Genomic DNA, 25,453 nt, shown 5'->3' on the forward strand with positions numbered 1-25,453 from the left:
CTGGATCTTTCCTTTTCTTTCATGATGCTGACCCTTGGGAATAGCACTGGTCAAGTGTGTTGGTATTTTGTAGACTCTCTCTCAGTGTGGATTTGTCTGATGTTTTCTCATGAGTAGACAGGTTAAGAATTTGGGGGGAAAGACATCAGAGATGAAGTGTCCTCGACACTTATCAGCACACATGGCGTCAACACGACCCAGTGGCGCCATGAACCTGGATCACTTGGCAAAGAGGCTGTCAGGTTTCTCCACTAACAGTTACTATTTTTTATTTTCCACACATTCCCTCATCAGAAGGGAGTCTTTTCTTCTCCTCCTTATTCTTTTGGCACCACCTTGCAGCTTGTGGGATCTTAGTTCCTAGAGCAGAGACTTCTACTTTGGCAGCTGGCGGACCACTGGATTTCTCCAGCAGGGTGTACTTGAGTGCTGGAGGAGAAGGGATGAGCTCTGGCCTCATCTCAGCGGTAGCAATGTGTTCCTGAAGCTGAACAAGCTCAGGCCAGTTTCGTTCCACCCTCAGACACCAGCACCAGGTGAGCGGCACCCACCCCGAGGCGCCTCCTTAGTTTTGTCTCCTTTAGGCCTCTTTAGTGGCTGAGTCAACAATTCAATCATATTGTTAAAATAACTTGCCTGGTTTGTGTTTCTACTTGGATCATGACTAATAGACAGAAAGGAAATTTATATTGAAATGCAGTCTCAAAACTACACTGTTTTAAATCTTTTGTAAGGTTCTGCATTGTTTCATTGTCCCCTGGTATTTCACATGAGCAATGGCCACTGGAATGCGCTACATGCCCACCTTTGGGCTAAATAAAACATTCCAGGCTAAGACCCAGGGTGGTTTCTTACTTCCAAATCTAAACCTTTGAATTCTAACACTCCTCATTCCAAATTCAGAATTAAAATTAACAACTACATTTTGGTATTAAAAATGTAAATTAAGTTTTGGAAATGATTAATGTCAATTAGAGAACAGCTTTCTGATATTACATTCATGTAAATGATACTGGCAGTATCTGGACTCTTCCACGTATTTTGTTCTGGAATGCGCTTAAAACAAAGACTCACGTGCTGAAGGGCAGAAGCAGGAAGCAAAACACCACTAGTATCCCCATTTTCCATTGTATTAAAGAGTCCACAACCAGGTTCTTGCTGATATTTTCCATTTATTACTGCAGTAGACAATTGCTCTGAAAGTGCAACACTGAATCACTCTTGTCACAGCCTCTGCTCCTCCACTGGCAAACACTTGGAAATTCATTCTAGGAGCCTCGTGGACCACAAGCGTCTCTCTGGGTGGAAAATTGTCACTGCCAATGTCACAGGGCAAACACACACACACATGAACAGGAGGGTAAGAGAAGAGCACTGGCGAGGCATGGGGCCAGTTTCTGGGGGTCCTGGGAACAGTCCACCTGGGCACACTGGACGCCCCCCCTCCAGCAGCCACCCAACACGTCTGCTAGGTTGGCAGATGCCTGGTGCACCTTTCTTCCTTTTTCTCTGGAAATGGTGATACCATAACTGCAACTGGGTCCTGTCTCAGTTGTTAGGAATTGAAAAGACCTCGCAAGCTAGTGTGAAAAACAGGTGGTTTGGAGAACTGACACTTTAAATCTCTGATTTAAAGCTGTTAGGCAGAAGATCTGGAGAGTTCTAGGGTAAGACACTGCCTAGCAGAAATAACTCTTGTTCTAGCCAGCATATTTTTGATGGGGAAAAAATAACTTTCAAATACTGCAAAGACAAAGAAGAAGGCAGGGGACAGGGAGTGACATCAGCAGCTCTAGAAAACACAAGAGACTAAGAAATTAAAACGAGACCCCCCCGCCCCCCCCCAAAAAAACAAATATGGACAACTAAGTACTCAATCTGACAAAACCTTCACTTGTGAACATGTAACAAACATATGCACCCACACACACATGCTAACAGTCAGTCAGGTAGATGCCCAGAGGGCAAATCCAAACGTCCGCTCTCTTTGGGATTTTCATGGCAAATCTGAGTTTAGGCAAAAGTGAAGACCTCCCTAGGGTCTAAACTCAGGAGGCAGCGTTTGTCCCCTGCTTGGGCCAACGTTGCTCCTGTATTTGTCTGAGCCCTTCACAGCTGTCTGGGCACTAGAGTTTATTCTTCATACTCCTGGAGTTTAAATCGCTGCTAGACCTTCTCTGATCTAACTTCACCTGCAATGGAAGCACCTCCCTTTTGGCCCCATACGCCTCTGTTCTTTTAGGAATAAGCACCCCAAGACAGTGGTAATGAGAGTGTTCAGGAGCTGGAAAGTAGGAAGAGTTAATATAAATACCAGAAGGAAATGCCTGTTACTCTATGATTTCTCTGAGACCAGGTGGCCAAGGACCCCGGCCTGCAAGGATAGGTTTTAGGGGAGGCCTTAATTTAAGGTACTGCAATCTGTGCTCACAAGAGCCAAGTAAGATGGCGCTCCTCGGAGGCTGCTGAGGACTGGTCCTTGGTACTTAGTCCAACTCTAGGTGTTCTCTGACCTCTCTGAGTTCAGTCCTTCTGGAGTCAGATCACCCGGCTTCTCTGGTGTGTGCCTGGTCATTTTTAGAGCCTGCCTGCAACAGCCCACAAGGTTTGTGTTGGGCTTCCTGGATGAGCACACACCAGCTAACACATTTACCAGGTGATGAGGACAGACAGCAGATTTCTCTACCACTGCAGACAGGCAGAGCCATGCAAAGAAAGCCGTCCATCACGGTCACCTTTTCTCCAGATGCCCCAGATTTGAGATCACAGAACTGACCATGTTAACACCTGGCAGCAGCCAATTTCTGCTTCCCTTCCTCCACAAGGGGAATGCAAGAACACACAGCAATAGGCTGGATACAACAGGTCCTGCCCGTCTGGGAACCTGGGTCAGAAACTGCCCTCAGCTCCAAATCCTGCCCTTGGCACCTCTAGTACAACCTCGCTCCTCATCAAACTGCAGTTTGGTGCAGTTTAATTTACAATCATACCTTCTAAGCCGCCTAAGTGAGACCTGTGTGGCCCACTGGTTACAATTCTAAGTGCAGCAGTGCCTAAAAGGAAAGAGTCCCACAGGAGGGAAGACTGGAGGGCGTAAGGAAGGAGACTACACAATCAGTAACACACATTCTGAAAGGGTGGCCTTGGGGGACAAGGGGTGTGAAATAAACAAAATGTCCCAATAATTTAGTGGCAGATCTAGAAGAGAGCGTTTATAGCTATTCTGGGACTCTCCAACAAAACGCTTTTCCTGGATGCACAGACATTCATAATACTGCTCACTCTCAGTCGACAGCTCTGGCTTGTACACGTGGTCACGACCCCCTTCGTACAGCAGAGGCGAGCACAACAGAGTGCCCGGGAGGCACCTGGACAGCACACAGCAAGACAAAAGGCTGAACTCCCCCCGACAGAACCCCGTTAAAAAAAAAAAGTCTGTCTATTACAAAGTCACGTGTTCCGTTTTTTCCGCTTTATAAAGTCAGCGACGCTGGAGGGTGTCTAGCGGAATCCGTCCTCCAGGAATGAGTGCAAAAGGGGAGCACGCGGCTCGGGGACGTCCCTTCGGTGAGCAGATGGAGGGGCCAGCCGGAGGCCTCCCATCCGCTTCGGACAAACACACACACACAGGAAAGGATTATTGCCAGCTTGTGTACTCTCACAAGGTGATTTTTGTATTTCGAAAGCTTGAATTGTCCCTGAAAGAAAAAATGGGAGAAAAGAGAGCATTCAATACACAGTGTCATCTCCAGGCAACACACACACACAGGGGGAAACTGAGCTCGGCAGCTCTGGGGCCCACCTGACACCCTGGGATCTTCCTTCCTTGCTCATTTAATGCCAGCATGGCCATCTGCCCCACAAGTCCCTTCAAATGCTTGGGCTCAACTGTCTGTACTAGCTAGAGGTCAGAAACAACCCAAATGCATGTGAGCAAGGGACTAAATATTAATGATACTGTGCAGCTTTTAAAAGGGGAGAAAGAAGCTGTCTACTGAGACTTCTGAAAAGAAGCCTTTCTCCCAGAGACCAACAGGGTAAGGTGCAGAACACATGTGCACGTGACGCGAGACTGTGTAAGTAGGGGTGGAGGAAATAAGGTTTTTATTTGCCTCAAGTTAAGCCATACATACTGAAACGCTGTAAGGCTCCATGGGAACCAGTAACAGTGGCTACCTGGGGCATGTGCTGGCAGGGGAAGGGGACTTTAGAAACTGGGCCAATGGAGAAAGAGTGGAAGGGAAACTTCTTTTTCTGTTTTCTTACACACACATGCACACGGAAAATGTTTTTAAAAAACTGAATCATCGATTTGTATTATATACTAAAAAAAAAAAAAAAAAAACCAACCAAAAATCCCTTGGTTCAAAACTGACAGCTGCTTACAAAAGGATATTCCAGGAGGTGAAATCTGGACACCCTTCACTTTAAAAACTTGGCATGTACATCCATGTGTGCACGTGTGTGCATATGTGCATGTAACAGATAACAAGATATCTTCTTAGTTGCCTTCTAGGGGATGCAGACAGGTTTGGCTGCCCACTAGTAATCTCTCCTGTTTCAGCCTAGAAATCCAACACCTTCGCCATTTTAATCCCAAAATCTCAGGGCTAGAAGGGGCTTTAAAAGTCACTGCACCTACTGCTCTGGCCCCAGGCTTCGGACTTAAGTTTGTGCGAACTTTTGAGACATAAATTCTCATTCATCTGATTTTGGAATCATTTCCTCCATTTAATTTAATTTTTTTATTTATTTAATTTTTTTCCTCCATTTAATTTTAATGGCACATTCTAGAAGCTTTGGTTTTCATTGACCTGTCGGAGAATTGCTACAATTGTCTGGGTATCTGGCAACTGGACTGGAGAGAGTTAATACTGACGAAAACATACGCTCAGCCCAGCCAAACAGCAGTGTCTTCCTGCCAATGGCTAACCAAGTCTCCCCTGTGATGGTGGCAGGCTGACAGTAACTTACAGCCCTCACCACACAGACAAGTAACTGCAGATAAGAATGCCGAGAGGGAAACCGGAGCTGGCATGGGTGAACTCTGGCTGAGAAGAAACTGATACTATCTCAAAAGCCCACTGGCAATTTTGTAACTGACACGCATGACCATGCAGCTCCATGATCAATGCTACTAGAATTTGAGTGATTCCTATCTAAGGAGTTGACTGAACACAAAGAGAACTTAGTGGAGTGATCATCTTTTTAAAGGAACGTCTAATAGGACAGATTCCCCTGAGGTGCCGCCGATAGCTAGTGAAGGAGGCGTCTGATAGTAAGACAGAAAAGCAGGAGTCGCTGAGGTGTGCTAGTTGAGTGCCCCCAGGAACACCGTGCTGCAATACTGAGGGCTGTAGGATGGAGAGCACCTCTAAAAACAAAGAAGTGGTTGGGAAGGAAGGATTTGTTTGGCTTCCTTCTTTCCCTTTGATGCCATCTCGATCCCCATGGGCCACCTGGTGGCTCAGATGGTAAAGAATCCTCCTGCAATGCAGAAGACCCAGGTTTGATCCCTGGGTGGGGAAGAGCCCCACAGATCAACTGGATCACAAGTCAATCAACAGGGAGACCAGAAAGGCAGAACTTCTGGAAGGCAGAATCAGAGAATTTTCTGACTATGGGAGAAGGATCTGTCTTGAAGTGGGAGAGATGGCAGGCAAATATCTGGACTTAGTCCTTTCACAGCTCTTTAGTGATGTAAAGCAGAGCATTCTCAGGATTAATCGTCCCCGTGAGCAGGGCATCTTATCTTCTAGGAGAACTCTTGTTCTGTGCTGGAGCTGGGCCTGAAACAAATTCTCTCGGGTGGCAGGTAAACTAAGAGCTCTACAACACGTTCCCATTCAGAAACAGGTAATACTTAATTCTACTGTCATAGATCTCTTCACAGAAATTCTAAGAACTCAGAAGCATTTAAAAGTTTACTTGCAAAAGAAAAATGGGGAGGAACAGAGTAACAGAGCTAAGAGAATCAAGCTGTTTTTCCTCCAGAATCTGATATAAAAGAAAAACAGAGAGGAATGAGGGTGGGCAACAGGCTCCTGATGACAGGCTGAAGCAGGCTGGTGGCAGTGGGCCCCTCAGGTCCAGCCTTTGTTTAAAAAAAAAGAGTGGGTTGAGAACAGCCTAGTGCCAGATTTAGTCTGAGGAATGTGTTCACCTCAAAGCAGCTGGGAACTAACCCTCAGCTGTCCCTCACCCCAGGCTGCAGGGCAGAGAGAGATGAGAAGACAGGAAGGGAGAAGTTAGACAGGAAGTGGCAGAGGCCACAGCAACTTGTTTTCCCCCTAAAGATGGGTTCCTGTTCTTTTAAAAGCAAATTAAAATTTAGACAATTAAGACTGAGCACTGGAAAGTTAGACCCTACAGGCACCTTTGATGGGCAGACTATTGGGAAGGTTTATTGGTTTTGTTTTTTCAGTAGTTTTCAATAATATAAAAGAGTGTTCAGAAGGAAATGATAACACTTTTTACATCATGGTCTTCAGGGAAACATTCTCTGGCTATTCACCTGCCCAGCCCAGGCCAGCTCTGGCTTCCTCCTCGCTCCCTCCCTGCATAGTAAATCAAACGGCAAACCACCTAGGTTCACTCGGATAAACTTCAGTCTCTCATCTCTGCCAAGTGACCACATCAACTTCAATCCCCATCAGTAGAGACCACTGCTCTGCACATGCCAGTCTAGACATACAGGGCCCCAGAATCTCCACCCCTATCCCCCCAGCAGCTAACTGGGACTTCTGCTGAAGCTATGGTTAACAGTGCCATGCTTATTTGTAACACTAATAGAGGTCACGTGACACAGTCCTAAAATAGCAGCAGCTACATGGAATGGCACAAAACAGCAGATAAATTGAGGACAAGTATTTGTGGTTCAAGAATTATTTAACTAGCAGTTTATTCCTTTTACTTGGTGGGAGAAAAGGGAGGCAAGACAAGAAGGCTAAAGTCTTAGGGGGCCTCTGAAACGGCAGCTGGTATGTGCACCTTCTTGGAACACCCAGCTAAACACTTTTAAGGTAAAATCAAAAAACATGAAATAAAAAAAATCCTTCTCAAGTCTGTTGTGACAGGGAAGTGAGCTGGGTTTTTTTGTTTAGACTCGAATACTCCTCTCATTCTCCCAAGTCTGTGCTTCAAGAATAATACTTAACCCATTGAAGGAATGCACCCTTCAAGTCTGCCCCATAAAAATGATATGGGGGTGGGGTGGGACAACAAAAAGAACAAAGAGCCTACAAAATGGCAATTATGCAAATATGACTGTTCAAAAAAAATTCAAAGGTATTTTTCCTGGGGAATCTAGTGCCAACTCTAGGGAGAGGGAATAATTTCAAGTTTTCTTTTGTCTCTTTCAACTTCATTTTAAAGCCCCATCCCATGCTCCTCCCATGGAACCTAAGATGCTGTTGAATTTTAAAGGTACCATCATTCTATGTACTTTGAGAGGTAAACACTGCCATTAAACTATGACAAAAACCTTTCTTATCACATTCAGTGTAAGAATCCCAATTTTAGGGATCTTCAAAGCAGGAAAAAAAAGGAATTTTATATATGGTAATGCTGTTAAAGCAAGTCCTGTATCGCACCAGGACTCTGGAAATTTAACTTATGGATGTATTTTGAATGTCTGCTATTTTCCAGCCTACAAGTCAACATGTTGGTATTAAAACTAATACGTTTTCATCCCTCTTTGATATACTAGACACCATCTTAGAATTCTATATTGAGTATACTTTACAGAGAATCCCTTTGAATTTCAATTCTGAAAACCTAGCATTATCATCTAAAAACTGAATCTGTGATGAATGAATTAAACTATTTGAAAAAAAGATGAGTGGCGTGAGTGTACAGGAATTCCGGGACTGTCTGTTCCTCAGACCCCAGCCACTTGCTCTGTCCCTCACAGGGTCATACTCTCTTTGGCTCATCTAGGGAAGAGGGCAGGTCTCCTTTCCTTGAAAAAGTCTCCCTTGCTTCCTGTTCTGAAGCGGAATTCTGAAACAACTACTACAGCGGGCATGTTCTTTTCCAATTTTAGAAATTCTCCATTTCTTAGGGATGGGGTCAGGGGGCTGGGGGTGGGGATAGTTAACGTCCAGGGATGTGCTTTTGGGCCAGGCACATGCAGACCCTGTCCCTGTAGCCATTCCTCTCATCCAGAATAAATTCATCCAATCCCTTCTGCTAAAGAGACAGACATGGACTTGGAACTCCCTTAACTGAAATATAAATATTCTTAAAATGAATGGTTCACTGACCCAGCCTTTGCTATCCCAGGGCCCCTCTCTGCCAGCAAACACGTGTTGGTCTCGCCATAATATAACCTGGAACCATGCTTCCTACACAGCCCTGAAATCTCCCCCATCCCCTACCATTCACTTTAGCCTTTGAAACTTGGAGGTTCCATCACTGTTTCCTCACAACTGACAAATACCACCAGCAAACGAGACACACCTCTCGTCTAAGTCATACAGGGGCCAGAGGAACTGCCCTGTTAGTCACAGGACACTGCCAGATAGCTTAAACATGGCCATGTCTGGGAATTTAAAAAAAAAAAAAAAAACAAAACACCTCTGGCCCATTTATAGTCATGAAATGTCAGGATCCAGAGACCAGAGATGTTAGTCTGTGAAACCTCATTTTCCAGATCAGACAGCAGAGGTGCAGTGAGGCTCATCGACCTGCCCAGGGGTTCACTGGGAGACACATGACCCAGGGAGGATGATAAGTCAGCAGCTCTGGACTCAGTGTTTCCCTCCAAGACGGTGGGTGCCTGGCACAGGCTCAGTGTTGGCAGAGATAAGCCTGGGGGCAGATGGGGAGGGGCAAGCCCTTGGGAGGAGGGTCCTATGACTGGGAGGGACATCACAGGGTTACGGAGTAAGATAGACGAGGCCCTACCCTGAGTGTGAGAGACAGAGGGGGAGCGTCCGATCAGCGGCCGCTGCTGTTCACCAGGCCATGAAACTCCTCCCAGGCCCTGGCAAACCAGAGACAAAAAACACAACAGCACATTCAGATCAGAGGCTTTTTAACAAAGAGAGCAGACAAGATAACCCCACACCCCAATTCAGATACCCTCAAGGTCCGGTGGGGCCCACTGAAACCGGGAAGCACAGGAACGAGGGTCCTCGCCCGGACTTTCCTGCTAAGCAGGGGGGCTGGCACCTTTCAGGGGCACCTGGCACTTCTGGCTCGTGCTACTGCCTGTCTGGCCCTCACTGTCCCCAAGAGGACTTTCACGTCCTTCCAGCCACTCCTTCCACAAGTCTACTGGGGAGGCCACGGAGGTCAGATTAAGTTCACCCACCATGGGAGACACTTCCTATTCACCAAGGCGAGGGGCAGCAGCGCTTTCTGTCTTGGGGATGTGAGGAGAGGAGGCAGAAATGATTTTTCTCCATCAGGCCTCACCCTGAGGGTAAAGGCAGGTACCCAACAGCATTAAGATGCTGATACAAAGACGCAGTGAGGAAATAAGACTGCTTCATCTGCTTCCATACTTCAAACCTTCTAACCCTTTTCAACTCAGATCCCCAATTCATGTCAAGTTCCATGTGTTTCTGGTAATACCCAAGTAACGATTATCTTAAAAAGTTTTATGTGCCACAGCATTTCCAAGGACCAAACTCCTTTGAAATTCCCCAGGACCAAAGCTCAGCACAACTTTAATGCTTATTACCTAAATTAAGAAACTGGAGCTAGGAAGGGATAAGGAATGTGACTGAAGGGCAGTCTTTTGGATGACGTTCCACAGAGAATGAGCCTTGGTGGCCGCAGGCCAGACACCAGAAGAAAGAGGCTCCCTCGTGCCTCCGAAGCCCTGACCCACCTCAAGTTCTCTGAGAGGAGCTGACATCCTTCCTTTTTACCTGAGCCATTTTTCAGCCACTTAGGGACAAAGTGTCAGGAAACTTCCCTGGGAATTATACATAAAATGGGTAATTTGGTGCCTTCGAATCTAAATCCCTTACCGTCAATTATTCCATTTGTGGCTTAAAGGGGTGAAATATTCATGGTAACAACATATAGGGTTTAATATGCTAAATTATTTGCTCACTGCTGCTGCTACTGCTAAGTCACTTCAGTCGTGTCCGACTCTGTGCGACCCCATAGACGACAGCCCACCAAGCTCTCCCGTCCCTGGGATTCTCCAGGCAAGAACACTGGAGTGGGTTGCCATTTCCTTCTCCAATGCATGAAAATGAAAAGTCAAAGTGAGGTCGCTCAGTTGTGTCCGACTCTTCGTGACCCCATGGACTGTAGCCTACCAGGCTTTTCCGTCCATGGGATTTTCCAGGCAAGAGTACTGGAGTGGGATGCCATCGCCTTCTCCAATTTGCTCACTACAGGTTTAATATTATGGCCACTAAACTACACTTCATCACTAGGTCTCCTACTGATAGCTTTTCTTCTTTTTTCAAATAGGAAGGGATGAAACAAAGACCTGGCCCAATAAATTCATTCTTCCACACAACCATCACATCAGTTTCATTAGTTATTTCCCTTTTGAAGAGCAACACTTATAAGTTAATGATGTAGCTCTCAGAACAAGAGACTGATCCACAGTTAATGGTTTCTTCAGAATATCGCCAAAATCCGGATACATGTATGTTCACTGAATGGAAGAAAAACGTTTAGAACATCCAATAAGCATGTGTCTTGTCAGTTCACAAACTCAGTTTCCACGGAAAGACATGTTTCACAGCTCTTTCTGGAGAGATGGTAACACGATGAACTTTGAGAGTCCATCAGTGACGGCAGGAGGTCATTTCACTCTTCACTCCAAATGAAGATAAAGAGAAAGCAAAATCTGACACCCAGGCAGTGACCCAGGAAACCCCGCTTCTCATTCTAAGAGTGAGGTTTAAGTTATAGTTAAGCAAGTTAGGTGTCAACAAGAAACTACATGGCTGTGTTGAAGGTTCACCTCATTTATCCTTTAGTTTCCAGAAAGGCCTACACTAGTGCAAACGGAAGTTCTCTATGTTAAGAACTTACAGAAATAGGGATTTCAGAGTTCCCCTCTAATCCAGTTTAGCATTAAACTGTCCTCCTATTTTCTTCAGCAGTATATTCTATACATGGAAAACTTCAACATGAAGAATCTGGGCAAAGAAATTTCCTCAGGTGGATTCAGTGGAGATAAAATCACTGCTCACAGTCATTGGTACAATCACTGGTTCTCAATGCTTGACTAAGTAAACCAACCGCCTAAAACTAGGTGCGAATGTTCTCGCTATTTTTCACCTGGCATCCCAGGCATATATGTAATTTTAAAACTTGTTTCTTTGAAAGGTAAACAAAGAACAAGTTAAATGTTATATCTGTCATGTAAACTGAGTTTCCCAAAAACATTTTTTTCCCATTATTCTAATACAACCTATAGGGAATTCTAAACAGATTCAAATGACAGGGTAACAATGAGTCCTTTCAAGATCACTTTTTACCAGCTGGCTTACCAGAGAGCAAATTCTAAGGGCAGAAATCTCATCCCTTAACTCTGCATTTGCCCCTACTCTGGCCCAGCCCCACTTCACAGCCTTGCCCTCAGCTGGCTCTCACACTCACAAATGAGTTGGGCCTCCTGCTGGTCTGGGCTTTACCTTGCACATCAGTGTAGAGGGACATTTCCCAAAAGCAAAGCCTAGCCAGCAATGATGCTGGGTGACGCAGCACCCCCAGCTGTGATTTAGCTGTGGCTAGAGAAGGGATGGTTGGTCCCTGCCTACCAAGTTCAATATTTAAATACAATGAAATCTAGATGTGGTGGAGTCCCCATGATTTGACCCATTTCTCCTCTAAAACAAATGAATAAAGACAAGTCACCTACCCTCAGCTGTCTGTGCAGAGGGGCCTGGTCAGTCTTCCCAACACTGTGGCCCACCGAGTGCAACAGGCCCTGTCTTCCCCCTCCCATCCCAGGCCAGAGGCACAAAAGGACTCAACAGACTATTCCAAAGAGGAATTTCCTCACAAAAGACACTGCTGTTTTATACGGCCCTGTGACCCAACTCTTCTCCTGGTGGTCCCACGATTCTGGGGTGCAAGTCTGGCTGTGTTATGAGGCTGTCCACCTGCAAGGACCCAAATCTCTGAAACCTCAGCCACACACCTAACACTTCATTTAACCATTTTCCCACTTCTCAGTGGGCCTGTGCACCCTTAAGGGACTGTTAGCAGTAAACAAGGGTGTGAGGCAGCAAGCAGTGTTCCCTCTGCAGCAAAGCGGTTCACCATGCCCCTTGCGCAGTGGCAGCGGTCACCTCTTAGCTCAGCAAGGGGTGCTAGCAAGGAGTGCAGCAGGAAAAGGCAACAAGCAGTGTGATGAAGGAAGGCTGGGGAACGAGACACTTGAAATACAACGTTGGAGACTGGACGGCAACACAGCAAGGGGGAGGGACACCTGCCTGAGAAAGCTGAGCACCCCTAGAACACTCTCCTCACCATTTCCAGAACCCCTCATCTTCAGAGTACGTGGGAGACAGTAAGAATTGGCTCTTTCCTCCTCATGTCCTTTCAATTCTCAAGTCCAAGCAGTTGCTGTTCCTTGGCTCAAACACAGCCACGCCTGTGGGACAGCCACGGGGGAAGGACAAAGCAGAACAGTCCTGGCTTCCATTCAGGTGTGGCAAGGCTCAGAGGGGTCAAGGTCAGTTCGATGCTTTCCGATCAACTCTTACACTGGTAGGTGGCATCAGGCTCAACCTCTGGACCAGCTATATTAGCTGAAATTAAGATCAATACATGTGGACATCACAGCGGAAGGCAAGAGGGAAAGGGCCACAGAACGTCATTCTTTGACAAACACTGAAAACATAGAAAATATGTGTTTCCACACATCAACCATCTCCATCTTTCAGGAACTTTAAGTAATCTGGGGTAAGTGATCACAAAAAGCAGCAATGACAGAGCCACCTCCAGGATGCTCAGCCCGTGTGCTAGTCCTGATGTGTGGTCTATGGGATCCCAGGCCTCATGGAGACAGATGGGCAGTCAGGATGGCACAGCTCAGGGTGTCACTGCCAAACTGGAGCAGCGCAGCCACTTTGGAGAACTCCACGCTATGCCCACAGCCACCTTCATAGATGCTATCAGGTCACCTGGCCTAGCGTGGGCAAAAGTGGTTTATTTATGGTTTGGGTGGAAGCTCTAAAGAAAACCTAAATTCACATTAAGCTTTGCTAGATTTCTCCATGCAGGTTAGGGGCCTGAAGGCCAAGTTGCAGCACATACATGCCGAGCCTCAAAAACACGTGAGGGGCTGGGCCATGCTGTGGTCAGATGTCCTAAGGAGCAAAGTCACACAGGACAAAGACACGTCCCCACCCCCAGGTCCTGATGCACGACAACCCTAGGGACTGGGGAAAGGGAAGGGCTAGAACTTTGCAAAGTGTCTGCAGGGTGAGCTCAGAGAGGAAGATGAGCTGGCTCCAAGGGGAGAACAGAAGGGGAAAGGCTGGCAGAGAGCTTGCAGTTGGGAGGCTTTGGCCAGTGAGGAAAGCCCACTTACACAAAGCAAGGAAGCTCTACACACACAGCGGCAAACAGATGGAAGCAAGGCTTTACCTCCAAGCAAGAGATGTCTTTGAAGTAAGACAAATGAAGTCAGCCAAGCGAAGGTCAAGGATCCCCCTTTCCAACCTAATGGACTTTTGAGCCGAATTCTAAATCAGAAATCACTCTGTTCCTGTCCTCCGCATGACTGGTGGAAACTTAAATACCAAAAAAACCGGGGTCTCTTTCTGAGAGCAGATGTCACCTCAGTGTCGGACCTCAGTGGAGATGGAACAAAATACCATGTGATGTGATACCATGGGCTTATGGAAATGAGGCTGCATTCCCCAGACGGCCCTCCACGGAGCAGTCTGTGCCATTCCTTACTATGGTGACAGTCAGTCTGAAAGGCCACTTCTCTGATGCACCGTAAAGAGCAAGAGCATGAGACAAGCTAGTTTAGCACCATTTATTAAGTGATCTCAGCTGTTGTTGTAGCTGCTGCGTGTCAGCCTGTTCTTAAAACAGAAAATGCTCTTCCAGTTCCTCTTGTCCGGGACGGAAGGATCTTCCAGGTAGCACACCAACAGAACAAGAGACTCCGATGACGCCGGCTTCAATGACGGTGCCATCCAGAGAGGGAGAGGGTCATGGCACATTCAACCGCGGCTTCCAGAGGTTTTGAAAAAGGAGCCTTTGGGAGCCCAGCCTGCCTGGCATTCTAGTGGAAGTGCAAAAGGTTGGCATGTTGGGAGAGAAAGAGGGAGCCGCGAGGGGAAAGTGGCATCTAGGTGTCAAGGAGGGGTTTCTGGCCCCTGTGGCTGCAGGGCTGGAGGACTAGGCAGACCTCTGATAAAGCAGCAAGCAGCAGACTAAGGCACCAAGCCCCAAGGCTAGCCTAGACTCTATGGACCTGTACACATGGCTACAGAAGTCAGGAAGAGCTGCTTTGGGGTATCTGAAAGGGAGAACAGTGGAGAGGGGGGAGTTGAAAAATATCTCTTTCCCTTTCCTATCCAGGTGAAAAGGTTGCTTGGGGGTGGGGTAGGGGAATGGGGGCATTTGGGAATACTAAACACAAGAGTCCTAGGAAAAGCAGGTGTGGCTCTCTCCAGCCTAGACTGAGTCTGGCTGGAGGGCAGAAACTACCTGTATTCCAGAACAAAGAATAAGAAAAATCTGCCAAGAGAAAAACAGTGCTGACCCAGGGCTGCCAAGGCAAGTCCTCAGGGTCATAATGGCTAATAACTGATGGTGGCTGTGATGAGCCACACCCAGCCATTTCAGACAGACCACCTCCTATGGCAGCATTCCCAGTTAAAAACTGGAGCTTAGCTGGTATGAGCCAGTTCCACCCACAACATGATCTGTAAATGCATGGGAAAAGATTCCCAAACGATCTGCCTGCTGAGCGCCATCGTTGGGCTCATTACTATAATGCCTGTAATAATAGTGTGATGATGTTATTACTAACGATGATGAGAGCAATAATCCTTGACCCTGTGAGAGCATTCTCCATCTGAGGACCTTTAATTACAAACACTGAATAAGCCTCACAAACAACCCTGCTCAGTAAAGCACTCTTACCCCCCACTTTTCCGATAGGACCGGTGAAGCAGAGTGGCAGGGACTTCAAAGGCACGCACTAGTATCTGAGTCAGAGGACAGAACTACCTCTATAGGTCCTGACTCCTAGCTGGCTTGCTCTCCCTTCACATGTGAGAAAACTCTTAATAGCCACTCCCCACAACATGTCTATAACACCCTGCGTTTATTTATGATCTTCAGTCACTGAAGGAGCAACCCCAGCCAGTGATTCTCACTTGTGGACGTCCAGCTCCACTCCCCTGAGTCTCAGGTAGACTGCCGAGCTAACTTCCCCTCTGGCATCCTGCTCCCCTTAGAGTCTACTCTCATACACACACTGTTCTGCTTCCACTTCAACTTCAGCTCTGCACACAAGGAAATGGAGTCATCATTCCTATAAAGAAGTCAATTTCCCAGGACAAAGAGAGCAGACTGAAGCTAACAAGTTAAAAAGACATGCAAAAGTGGAGTAAGGGACAGACAGGGAGGAGGGCCTCACAGTTCAGTGAAATTATTTTAGAAACTGCAAGAAAAAGATCACTTTGTCTTTCATTTTAAGACAGTGGTTAGTGAACGAAAGACAAGACAGCCTGTGTGAATACAGCAAGCCCAGGTGGTTCAGCTAGGACTCTGCACAAGGGATCTCTCATCCAGAGCACCCAGGGTGCAGGCAGGCAGAGAACCGCACCAGCAGAGAACTGCTATGAGTGGACAGAAGCACTGGGGGAAGACTGGTCTGTCCCTTCTCTTTAAGTCAGTCTCCTGGAAGACCATATTCCTCTGGACCCGACTAAGGACCTACTTTTGCTGAACTCGGGGACACGCCCCACACCCGCCCCCCAATCCCCCACAACACATACTTGATGCTGTCGGTGTGGGTTTTGTATTCCATAATGGTGTTGGGAGGTAGGTTAAGCACTCGCCGAAGCGTATCCCGTATGCGGGCCGTGGTGGCTTGATCGCTGGCAGTCTTATTCCATATGGAAATAATGTCCTCCTACAGGAGGGACGACAGAAGCATTCATCAAAGGAAGGTGAGGCAGTGAGAAAAGCAGAGGTAGCACGCGTGAATGCAGCCCCGCCCGCGAGGCGGCTTACCTGGAAGCGGACAGAGACCACAGCCCCGCAGATCTCCTCCCCAACCATGAACTGTTCCCCCAGCATAGCCAAGATGAGATTCTCCCAGCAGCGGGAGGCCAAGCCCTTCCGCAGTCGGATTATCCACTTTCCACCATTTTTATTTGCATCATCCTGTAAAAAAAAATGTATTAAAAGTTAACATATGGTCTCGAAGCATTAGGGCCAAGGATCCATGATCACTGAGAAGTCTTGCTGTTTTCCAACTATTCAACTCTATAGAAAAATGTGGACTACAGGCAGAAGAAACGAGAAAAAAGAAACACAAGATGGGGATCCTTGCAACCAGCCATTAAAGAACAGCCAAACAGACCCTTTAAACTAATCCTCTTTTGGGAACTCCCTGGCGGTCTAGTGGTTAAGGCTCAGCACTTTCAGCGCCAGGGTCTGGGTTCAATCCCTTGTTGGGGAACGAAGATCCCATAAGCCATACAGTGTGGCCAAAACAAACTAACCAACCAACCCTCTTTTTTGAAAACTACATTAAAATGAAATAATGTCAGATTTCAAACACAGATCATTCCTTACTTCATTTGCTAAAAGTTTATCAAGTGTCACCATGTCCCCAAATACAGACATGAAGTCACAATCTCTACCCAGATCCAGTCTAGTGAAGTAGACAGACAAGAAAACTAATTACAGTAGTATAGTCTGACAAGTACTGCTGTAACAGAGATACATACAGGAAGTTTATGAAGAACAAGACAGTCAGAAACACCCAGGAAAAGGAAAACATTTCGGCTGGGTTGTAAGGGACACAGGAGTTAGGTGGAGGGCTCTGTGGGCACTGGGAAGGACATGGCTCCGTGCAAACACTGACTGCGAGGCAGAGACGCCCAGAGGAAGGTCTAGCTACACTGAAGGGAGGCTCTCGAGAGGACAGGCAGCAGCGCTGAGAGGTAATTAGGTGTAAGATCACGTGGGCAGCAGAAGACTGCACAAGATTTTTAATTAAGGTGTGTTTGTGTGTGGCAGGGGCGGGCGTTCCCTGGTGGCTCAGATGGTAGAGAATCAGCCTGCAATGCAGGAGACCTGGGTTCGATCCATGGGTCAAGAAGATCCCCTGCAGGAAGGAATGGCTACCCATTTCAGTATTCTTGCCTGGAAAATCCCTGTGGACAGAGGATCCTGGTGGGCTACAGTCCATGGGGTCGCAGAGTCAGACAGGACGGAGTGACTAATGACTAAGCATAGCACCGCACGTGTGTGTGTGATCATGTTTGTCTTCTGGAAGAATGCTCTGGCATCAGAATAAAGAAGATGGACTACAGCAAAGAGATCACAGAGCTCAGCTCTGGGTCTCTGGTGACTGCCCCTAAGCTTATTTTTACTCACTTTAACCATATGTATCCTATGGTAATATATCACACACACATAAAACCAGTCTATGGGAAGAATAATAAAAAAAAAAAATCCTTCAATGTTGCTATAACACCATGTTAGTGAGAAAACAATCTTTGAAAACCATCCACACAAACAATGGAATCGGGGCTTTTTCCTAGAGTTCCCATTTCCAAAGATATACCAAACTGCTACACAGCTTTCAAAGAAGACTTTAACCAACACCTGGCACTAACCCCCAAACCAAACAAACAAAAAACCCCCAAAAAACAGAAAACTTCCTCAGAAAAACAGTCTAAGGCTCTCAGTTCTCACCTCCCACATGGGTTTAATTCCTTCTTTGAAGAGATGGAAGTCGCTGTGGCCTGTCAGGTCCCCGGGACGCACCATGTGGCTGTAAAACCTCCAGAACTGCTCCACCTGCAGAGAGAGCACAGCAGAGTCAAGAGAGGCGCTTTCTTTTTCTTTGCACGAATGTGAGATTTAAGAGAAGAGCATAACCACGGAAAACATTCTGCTAGAGGCTCTACTTTTGGGAGGACAGATGTTCATTCTGGGGATTGTGGGGGAAGAACAACATGTTGAAGGGAAGCAGACTATCTATTTTGATAAAAGAATAGTGTCATACTGTCAACACAAGAATAAACTCTTTAGGTGAGAAATGCCAGCCTCAGCCAGGAGCCTTAGTTGGTAAAATGTCAATACACATCCTCCTGTGGAAGCCGCAGGAGAACCACCACATGCTGTAGGAGGACTTTGTTTTACACAATAAAAACCACTTAGGTTTGAGGTATATTCAGGGACACATAACCTCAGCTTGAACCAGATCACTTAAAAAATATATATATACAGTATTATTAACATTGTGAATTAACTAGTCATTGTGCTCTACAGTACATGCCCATGACTTATTTATAACTGCAAGTTTGGGCACTTCTTGATCAGAGGTTTACGGTCAAAATACAGCATTAGCTACACTGAAGTACACTTTATTTCTATAGAAACAGTTACTGAGCATTAAGTGACAGAATCAACCGCAGGGACTACTCCATACCATGGTGCCCTTGCTAAGGCCCAGATGGTCCAAAAACCAAGCAGGCTTCCTCACTCAGGGTTTAAGTCTCTCTTCTTAGCTATAAAATTTCTCTTTGCTCCTCCTTCACAGTCCTGTTAGAAAATCATACATATTTCTCTATAAAATGTATGCTTATTTATATTTATCACACTATTTCTGTTTTTCTCACTAGTGATTTGATAAGAAGAAATTACTTCCCTGTGCGTAAGCATGCGTTCATACTAACTCACTCAAGTTGTGGTCAACTCTCTGGGACGTTATAGACTGTAGCCCACCAGGTTCTTCTGTCCATGGGATTGTCCAGGACAAGAATACTAGAGTGAGTCGCCATGCCTTCCTCTAGGCAATCTTCCCACTCCAGGGATCGAATTCACATCTTTGACATCTCCTGCATTGGCAGGCAGGTTCTTTACCACTAGTGCCTAGTGGCGCTTCCCAATTGGGAAGCCCTTGATTACTTTCCTATTCCTCTGGAATTCACGGAGAACACCTACAAAGTACTGGGCAGTCAAGTGCACACTTTACAAGTAAAGAAAAAATGTGAAACAGTCTGAAGAAAACAGCTAGTATTTGCCAAGAAACTGCTGAAGAGGCTCTAAATAAACATCAAGCAAGATTCCATAATGTGCAGGTAAAAACAGGTACCATGCAAACAGATTCAGGTCACACTCCCAGATCTGGATAGCAACTGAGGAGAAACCCTAGACTGTGTGAAATGGCTGTGCCTCTCAATCCTCTAGAGCACAGAAACATGGGCAACATCTCATCTTACAAGGAAATTAGGAACGAAGCCATCTGCAGGACTTCAACTCAGCATTTCACCTCAGCGAGTGCCATGCTTAATGATACCCAGGGATCTGGGTCAGTGAGTGGTCCTATGCATACAACGAACAATCATCTTTTCCCCACTCTAACACAGTGCAAAGGAGGACTTCCCTGGTGGCTCAGACGGTAGAACGTCTGTCTACAATGCGGGAGACCTGGGTTCGATCCCTGGGTTGGCAAGATCCCCTGGAGAAGGAAATGGCAATCCACTCCAGGACTATTGCCTGGAAAATCCCATGGACAGAGGAGTCTGGTAGTCTACAGCCCATGGGGTTGCAAAGAGTCAGACACGACTGAGTGACTTCACTTCACTTCAATTCAACACAGTGCAAAAAATGAAGCTCACCTTCTAGAAACTGTGGCTCATTGTGAATAAGGACTTGACAGAATTGGGGACAGAGCATACCAATCACCCCCAATCCTCCAGTGGAGCACTGCTTTATTAACAGTTTGGTCTCCACCAATCTGAGAGCCATTCTCTACAATCTTTTAGCCAGAATTCTATACCCAAATCACAACAGAGATGAAATAATAGGCAGGTCGAGAAATAGTATTAAACCTTTTTTTTTTCATTCTCTTAAGGCAACTTGCATTTTTAAAACTTTCAACTGGAACCAAAAAATAAATGTTTAGATTTAGAACATGGAATGCAGAAAAGACTTTAGAAATCATCTCAACTACTTTCTTTGCTTTCAGTTCAGTTCAGTCACTCAGTCGTGTCCGACTCTGCGACCCCATGAATTGCAGCACACCAGGCCTCCCTGTCCATCACCAACTCCCGGAGTTCATTCAGACTCGCATCCATCGAGTCAGTGATGCCATCCAGCCATCTCATCCTCGGTCGTCCCCTTCTCCTCCTGCCCACAATCCCTCCCAGCATCACAGTCTTTTCCAATGAGTCAACTCTTCGCATGAGGTGGCCAAAGTACTGGAGTTTCAGCTTTAGCATCATTCCTTCCAAAGAAATCCCAGGGCTGATCTCCTTCAGAATGGACTGGTTGGATCTCCTTGCAGTCCAAGGGACTCTCAAGAGTCTTCTCCAACACCACAGTTCAAAAGCATCAATTCTTCAGCGCTCAGCCTTCTTCACAGTCCAACTCTCACATCCATACATGACTACTGGAAAAACCATAGCCTTGACTAGACAGACCTTAGTTGGCAAAGTAATGTCTCTGCTTTTGAATATGCTATCTTTGCTTCATAATTGAGAAAACGGTTTCAGAACTTGCCCCAGCTCACAGTCAAGCAGCAGAATGGATGACACTTGTGATCCCCAAGTCCAACGCTTTTTTCATTTCAAGATACAGTTTTCTTAGTCACCTCAAGAACTTTTGAAGTGAAAAAGTGAAGTCTCTCAGTCATGTCCTACTCTTTGTGACCCCATGGACTAGTAGCCTGCCGGCTCCTCCCTCCATGGGATTCTCCAGGCAAGAGTACTGGAGTGGGTTGCCATTTGCTGTCAAATACTAGGATCGAGGACTAGTGGGAAATACTACTTTAGCATCATTAGTTTCAAAATGTAATTACTTTTCTGTGAGGAATATTGTGGGACATTTCCCAATGCCTTGACTTACATGCACTGTTGAGTATAAAGCAGCATTAACCCAAGATGATGCTGATGATAAAACTGTTCAACTTAGCATATATGCCCAAAGAAAACAAAAGCTCTCCTTGTACAAGCTGGGAACATTCACACATGCTTTCTTTAAGCGGGAAAGAAAAATGCTAGAAGTAGTTATAACTATGCTAAAATAACTGAACAAATCCTGAATGAAAACTGACTCCCCAGAGTTCAGTTTCTTCTCTGATCCTAAGTGCTTAATCAGTTGTTCATAACATAATGGCTGCCATTTTACCTGAAATGTCTAGCAAGCTATCAAAATTTTTGTGCATTCAGGAATGTTAGGATGACATGGATAGTTTTTTTAATTCTATTGTTATCTCTTCCAAGAATTCCTTCATTTATTATTTGTTCAAATTTTCTGAATTCAATCTTAAACCCATCTCCCTTCGAAAGAGGCTTCTCCAGGCTGAAATGAATCCCTTTACTCTGAACTGCAAGAGCACTCTAGCTATTTATGCACCTCCTGAACTGCCTCCCTGTATTAGAAATTCCTGGGCATGTCTTATTTCCCTAAGGGCAAGGTTTTTTAGTCATTTTAGAACCCTATTATGCCCCAAATTCATTCAACACACTTTTCTTGAACCAAATATGTACCAGTGCACAGTTACTTTTAATAATTCAAAAAAGTCTAAATTTAACAGTAATAAGAGAGCACAGGCCAACTAATACAAGATCTTTGCTTGTGGCTGAAATATCAACTCAACATAGTCAGATGATATGATTATCATTATATATGCATATCTGATTAATAAACAGATAAATAAATATAGCCTGTCTGGTAAACAAACACTTTGAAAAACTGGAGCATCCTGGCATGCATTTTGGTATACAGAAGACTGAAAGAATGTAGGCTTTGGAAGGTGGTTTTTACAGCCTACCCAACTGAGTCTCAATACTGGTTCCTCCACTTAATCAAGTTAATTATAACTGACTTGAGACTTCAGATCAGATACTTAACCCAAGTCTCATTTTTCTCATTTGTAAAATATGGATAACATCACTTACCTCATAGGGCTATCATAACGATCAAAGGAAACTATACAAAGTGACTATCATTGTGTGTCCTTCCTCTTTACTAAAGTTTACTGTCTATTATAGTTTCCTTTTCCAGTGTCTGCATTTTAAACAGAACGAATACCTTAACAACTTCAAGAAAATAACAAATCCTGCATTTGACTCTGCCCACAGATCAACTGTACAAAACACATAACAATCTTCACCAAATAAGACTGACTTTAGTTGCAGACAAGCCTCTCACAGTTTACAACTCTAGTTTTCTGTGAGGAAGATGAGACAGTGCGTGGGCTCACTGTACTGACAGTGCCCACAAAAAACAGAGACCTCCTTTCCCTTCTGAACACAGAACAGAGACACCAGTTTACGCGTAATCACGGACATATCCGAAGCCCGATGTGAGGTTATTAAAACAAAAACTTTTAAATTTTATTCTCAATTTTATTGACAAGCTTCATGAGGACACCACGTACTATAAAATTTTGTATCTCCCATGATATGTTGCACACAGAAAGAACTCCATAAATACCTACTTAAACAAACCAGTGTTTTTGTATTGTCCCCATTTTTTCAATTCCACAGTTTATGCACTTATTGATTCTGACATATGTTGCCTATGGATATATAATGAGAAATAGAAGAATGAGCCAATTTAGCTTTACAGACTCAGGTCAGTCAACTAAGACCAGAATCCTATGTAAGTTACCAGGAGGGTAGATAAACACAACAATGTAAATACAGACAAGAATGTACTGGCAAAGCTACTACATTAAACTACCAAGTACTCACAGAGGCAAAGGTGCCAATCTGCTTGATATTCTGTTCATAGCTCTGTGAGCTGGTGGGACGGCCGGGGGTTCTCCTGGAGTACCAGAAAGTGTAGTTATACTGTAGGGGGTGCTCGGCCGGCCCAGGGACGACAGCCTGTGAATCAAAGGAGGCATGTTAATCTGGGCATTTTCCACATGCTCTGAGACTGAGAAAACATTTCCCAGTGTCATCCCTTACCACCTCCATTAAAAAGGATACATCCTCAATTACCTGCAATGGGCTCAAGATTCCGCTTACATGGTAAATTAGTGGTTAACTCTAAGTTCCTGTAAAACTTTCTCTGTTCTTAATGCTTTCATAACTTTCTACCTCCTACCATGAGTATTATGCTTCTATCTCATCTAAACATATTCCCAGGCCAAACACTGCCTCCTCTATGACACCCTATCACTTACTGACTCAGGACACTGGGTTAACCAGTTTGTGCCTCAGTTCCTTATCTGTAAAATAGGGAAAACAATAATGACCACCCTCATGGGGCTGCTGAGAGGATCAAATTAACAGATGTGAAGTGCTTAGCACCATGCCTGACACACAGTAAGTACTCAATAAATGACAGCTCCTAGGATTACTGCTACTGTGAAGTGTAAGGGTCTTGACTCACGCTCACTCACCTGTGTCCTCTTAGCATGTAAAATGCCTGCATTTGGAATGTACTAAATATTGTGTGATAAATGAATTAATGATTGTTTTAATATTTCAAGAAAGAAACCAAGATCTCTGTCATTCTCTAAAATTCCTCTCTTCCAAGTCACTTTCAGCCTGAATAATTACCAATTAAAGAGTTGAACATTCTAAGTGATGGGCAGGATTTGAAATACCGAGCAGCAGCTTCTGAAGCAACTAACACCCTTGCTAAATTCCAGGATTAATCTCCCCCACCTCAGGCTAGGAGAAGATTGGAAAGTGAGGCAACAAGTCAAGATCCTATGGCAACGGGAGTCTTCGAGGTCCCAAGATGAACTCCAGTGATGCAACAATCTTTTTTGAGAAAATCAGCTACTACAAAACAGGGTGTCATCAAGTTCATCCAGCATCCTTCAGATTTCACAAGATCACCAAGTCCCAAGTCCAAAGGCAACGACATCTGCACAGCACAGAACTCACCTTCCTCTTGCTGCTGCTCTGACTCTTGTCTCGTTCCGTTTTTTCCTTCTCACCATCTTTCTGTGTGCTGTTTTCCTCATTCTGATCATGATCCCCACTGTCATCATCTTTCAGTCTGAATGGGAAGGCAAAACAACAGTACCCCATGATTGAGCTGATTCTTGCTTATCTAACAAGGCCACCAGGTCAGATGAACCATGTAACCAACCAGAAGTCACTCAAGTCACTGGCAATGAGGTGCCCATGAAAGAGGGAAAAGGAAGCAGAAAGGCAACTGGGAGGATTAAGCAAAAATGAAAACGCCCACCAGCTAATTTGTTAATTCCAGAAAGCACCATATTCTAGTTTTCTAAAAGTCTGCACAAAAAAGCAAGAGGTAAACAGTGTAAGGGGTTGTTTTCTATGCCCAAAATAGTCAATAACGAAGAGAATTTCTGGATTATATAACTGTTTTGGCATTTCAAATGAACTTGAGAAACTTCCCTTTCTATCCTGCCACTTCTATCTTTCCTACCGTTCCCCACTGCTACTGCTAATCATTTAATTTCCAAGCTTAGAGCTCTCCACTGTCCTGTGTCCTTCCATGCCCACCACGCAGGATGTAATACAGGAAATGTAAGATCCTCTACAACTCGACCGCCAACTGGCATCCTCTCTCCCTCTCCCAGCCTCCCAAAGCAACCCAGATTCCCACATCTGTGCTATATGCAAACACCACCCCTCAGCCTAAGGCACCATTCCTCCCACATCTGTTTTTCCTACTAGATAGAGGGGGCCCTAGATTGGTGTCTTATTAACCTCTGTATCTTCAGCAACAATGACAAGAAGATGCTGGATTGATGTTAAATGAAAAAGAAATGAAAGGAAGGAAGAAATGTCTTCTTGTCTTGTAAATTCAGTCAAAAGTACATCAGATGCCACCCTTTCAGGAGCAGTGAAACTACCCTCAGTGCTGTGTATTGGTTTGCTATGACTTCAAACTCACTTATTTATGACTTAAATGAAGATGCTGTTTTGAGATAAGAATGAAGTGTCAGTTCAGCTCAGTCACTCAGTCATGTCCAACTCTGCAACCCCATGGGCGGCAGCATGCCAGTTTCCCTGTCCGTCACCAACTCCTGGAGCTTCTCAAACTCATGTCCATCAAGTCAGTGATGCCATCTAGCCATCTCATCCTCTGCCGTCCCCTTCTCCTCCTGCCTTCAATCTTTCCCAGCATCAGGGTCTTTTCCAATGAGTCAGTTCTTCCCATCAGGTGACCAAAGTATTGGAGCTTCAGCTTCAGCATCAGTCCTTCCAATGAATATTCAGGACTGATTTCCTTTAGGAGTGACTGGTTGGATCCCTTTGCAGTCCAAGAGACTCTCAAGAGTCTTCTCCAACACCACAGTTGAGAAGCATCAATTCTT

At 45.3% G+C, this 25,453-nt stretch overlaps 1 protein-coding gene across 3 annotated transcripts in view; it reads right to left on the bottom strand.

The window, feature by feature from the left end:
* Positions 1 to 1,152: 1,152 nt before the first annotated feature.
* EIF4E2 (eukaryotic translation initiation factor 4E family member 2) overlaps positions 1,153 to 25,453 on the bottom strand; it is a 30,725-nt gene continuing 6,424 nt past the window's right edge. The window contains exons 2-8 of one of the 3 annotated variants that reach the window (XM_040228096.1): positions 24,045 to 24,159; positions 22,896 to 23,030; positions 17,884 to 17,988; positions 16,189 to 16,341; positions 15,951 to 16,087; positions 8,908 to 8,986; positions 1,153 to 3,698 (exon numbers count right to left, since the gene is read on the bottom strand). In XM_040228096.1, the coding sequence (XP_040084030.1) occupies positions 8,941 to 8,986; positions 15,951 to 16,087; positions 16,189 to 16,341; positions 17,884 to 17,988; positions 22,896 to 23,030; positions 24,045 to 24,159 (691 nt within the window). In that variant the 3' untranslated portion in view covers positions 1,153 to 3,698; positions 8,908 to 8,940. Of the gene's footprint in view, positions 3,699 to 8,907; positions 8,987 to 13,958; positions 14,225 to 15,950; positions 16,088 to 16,188; positions 16,342 to 17,883; positions 17,989 to 22,895; positions 23,031 to 24,044; positions 24,160 to 25,453 lie in introns of those variants that run through there. The other 2 variants (XM_040228098.1, XM_040228095.1) reach the window with 2 other exon arrangements.

Source organism: Oryx dammah, unplaced genomic scaffold (assembly GCF_014754425.2).
Source record: "Oryx dammah isolate SB20612 unplaced genomic scaffold, SCBI_Odam_1.1 HiC_scaffold_27, whole genome shotgun sequence".
NCBI classification, from domain to species: Eukaryota; Metazoa; Chordata; class Mammalia; order Artiodactyla; family Bovidae; genus Oryx; species Oryx dammah.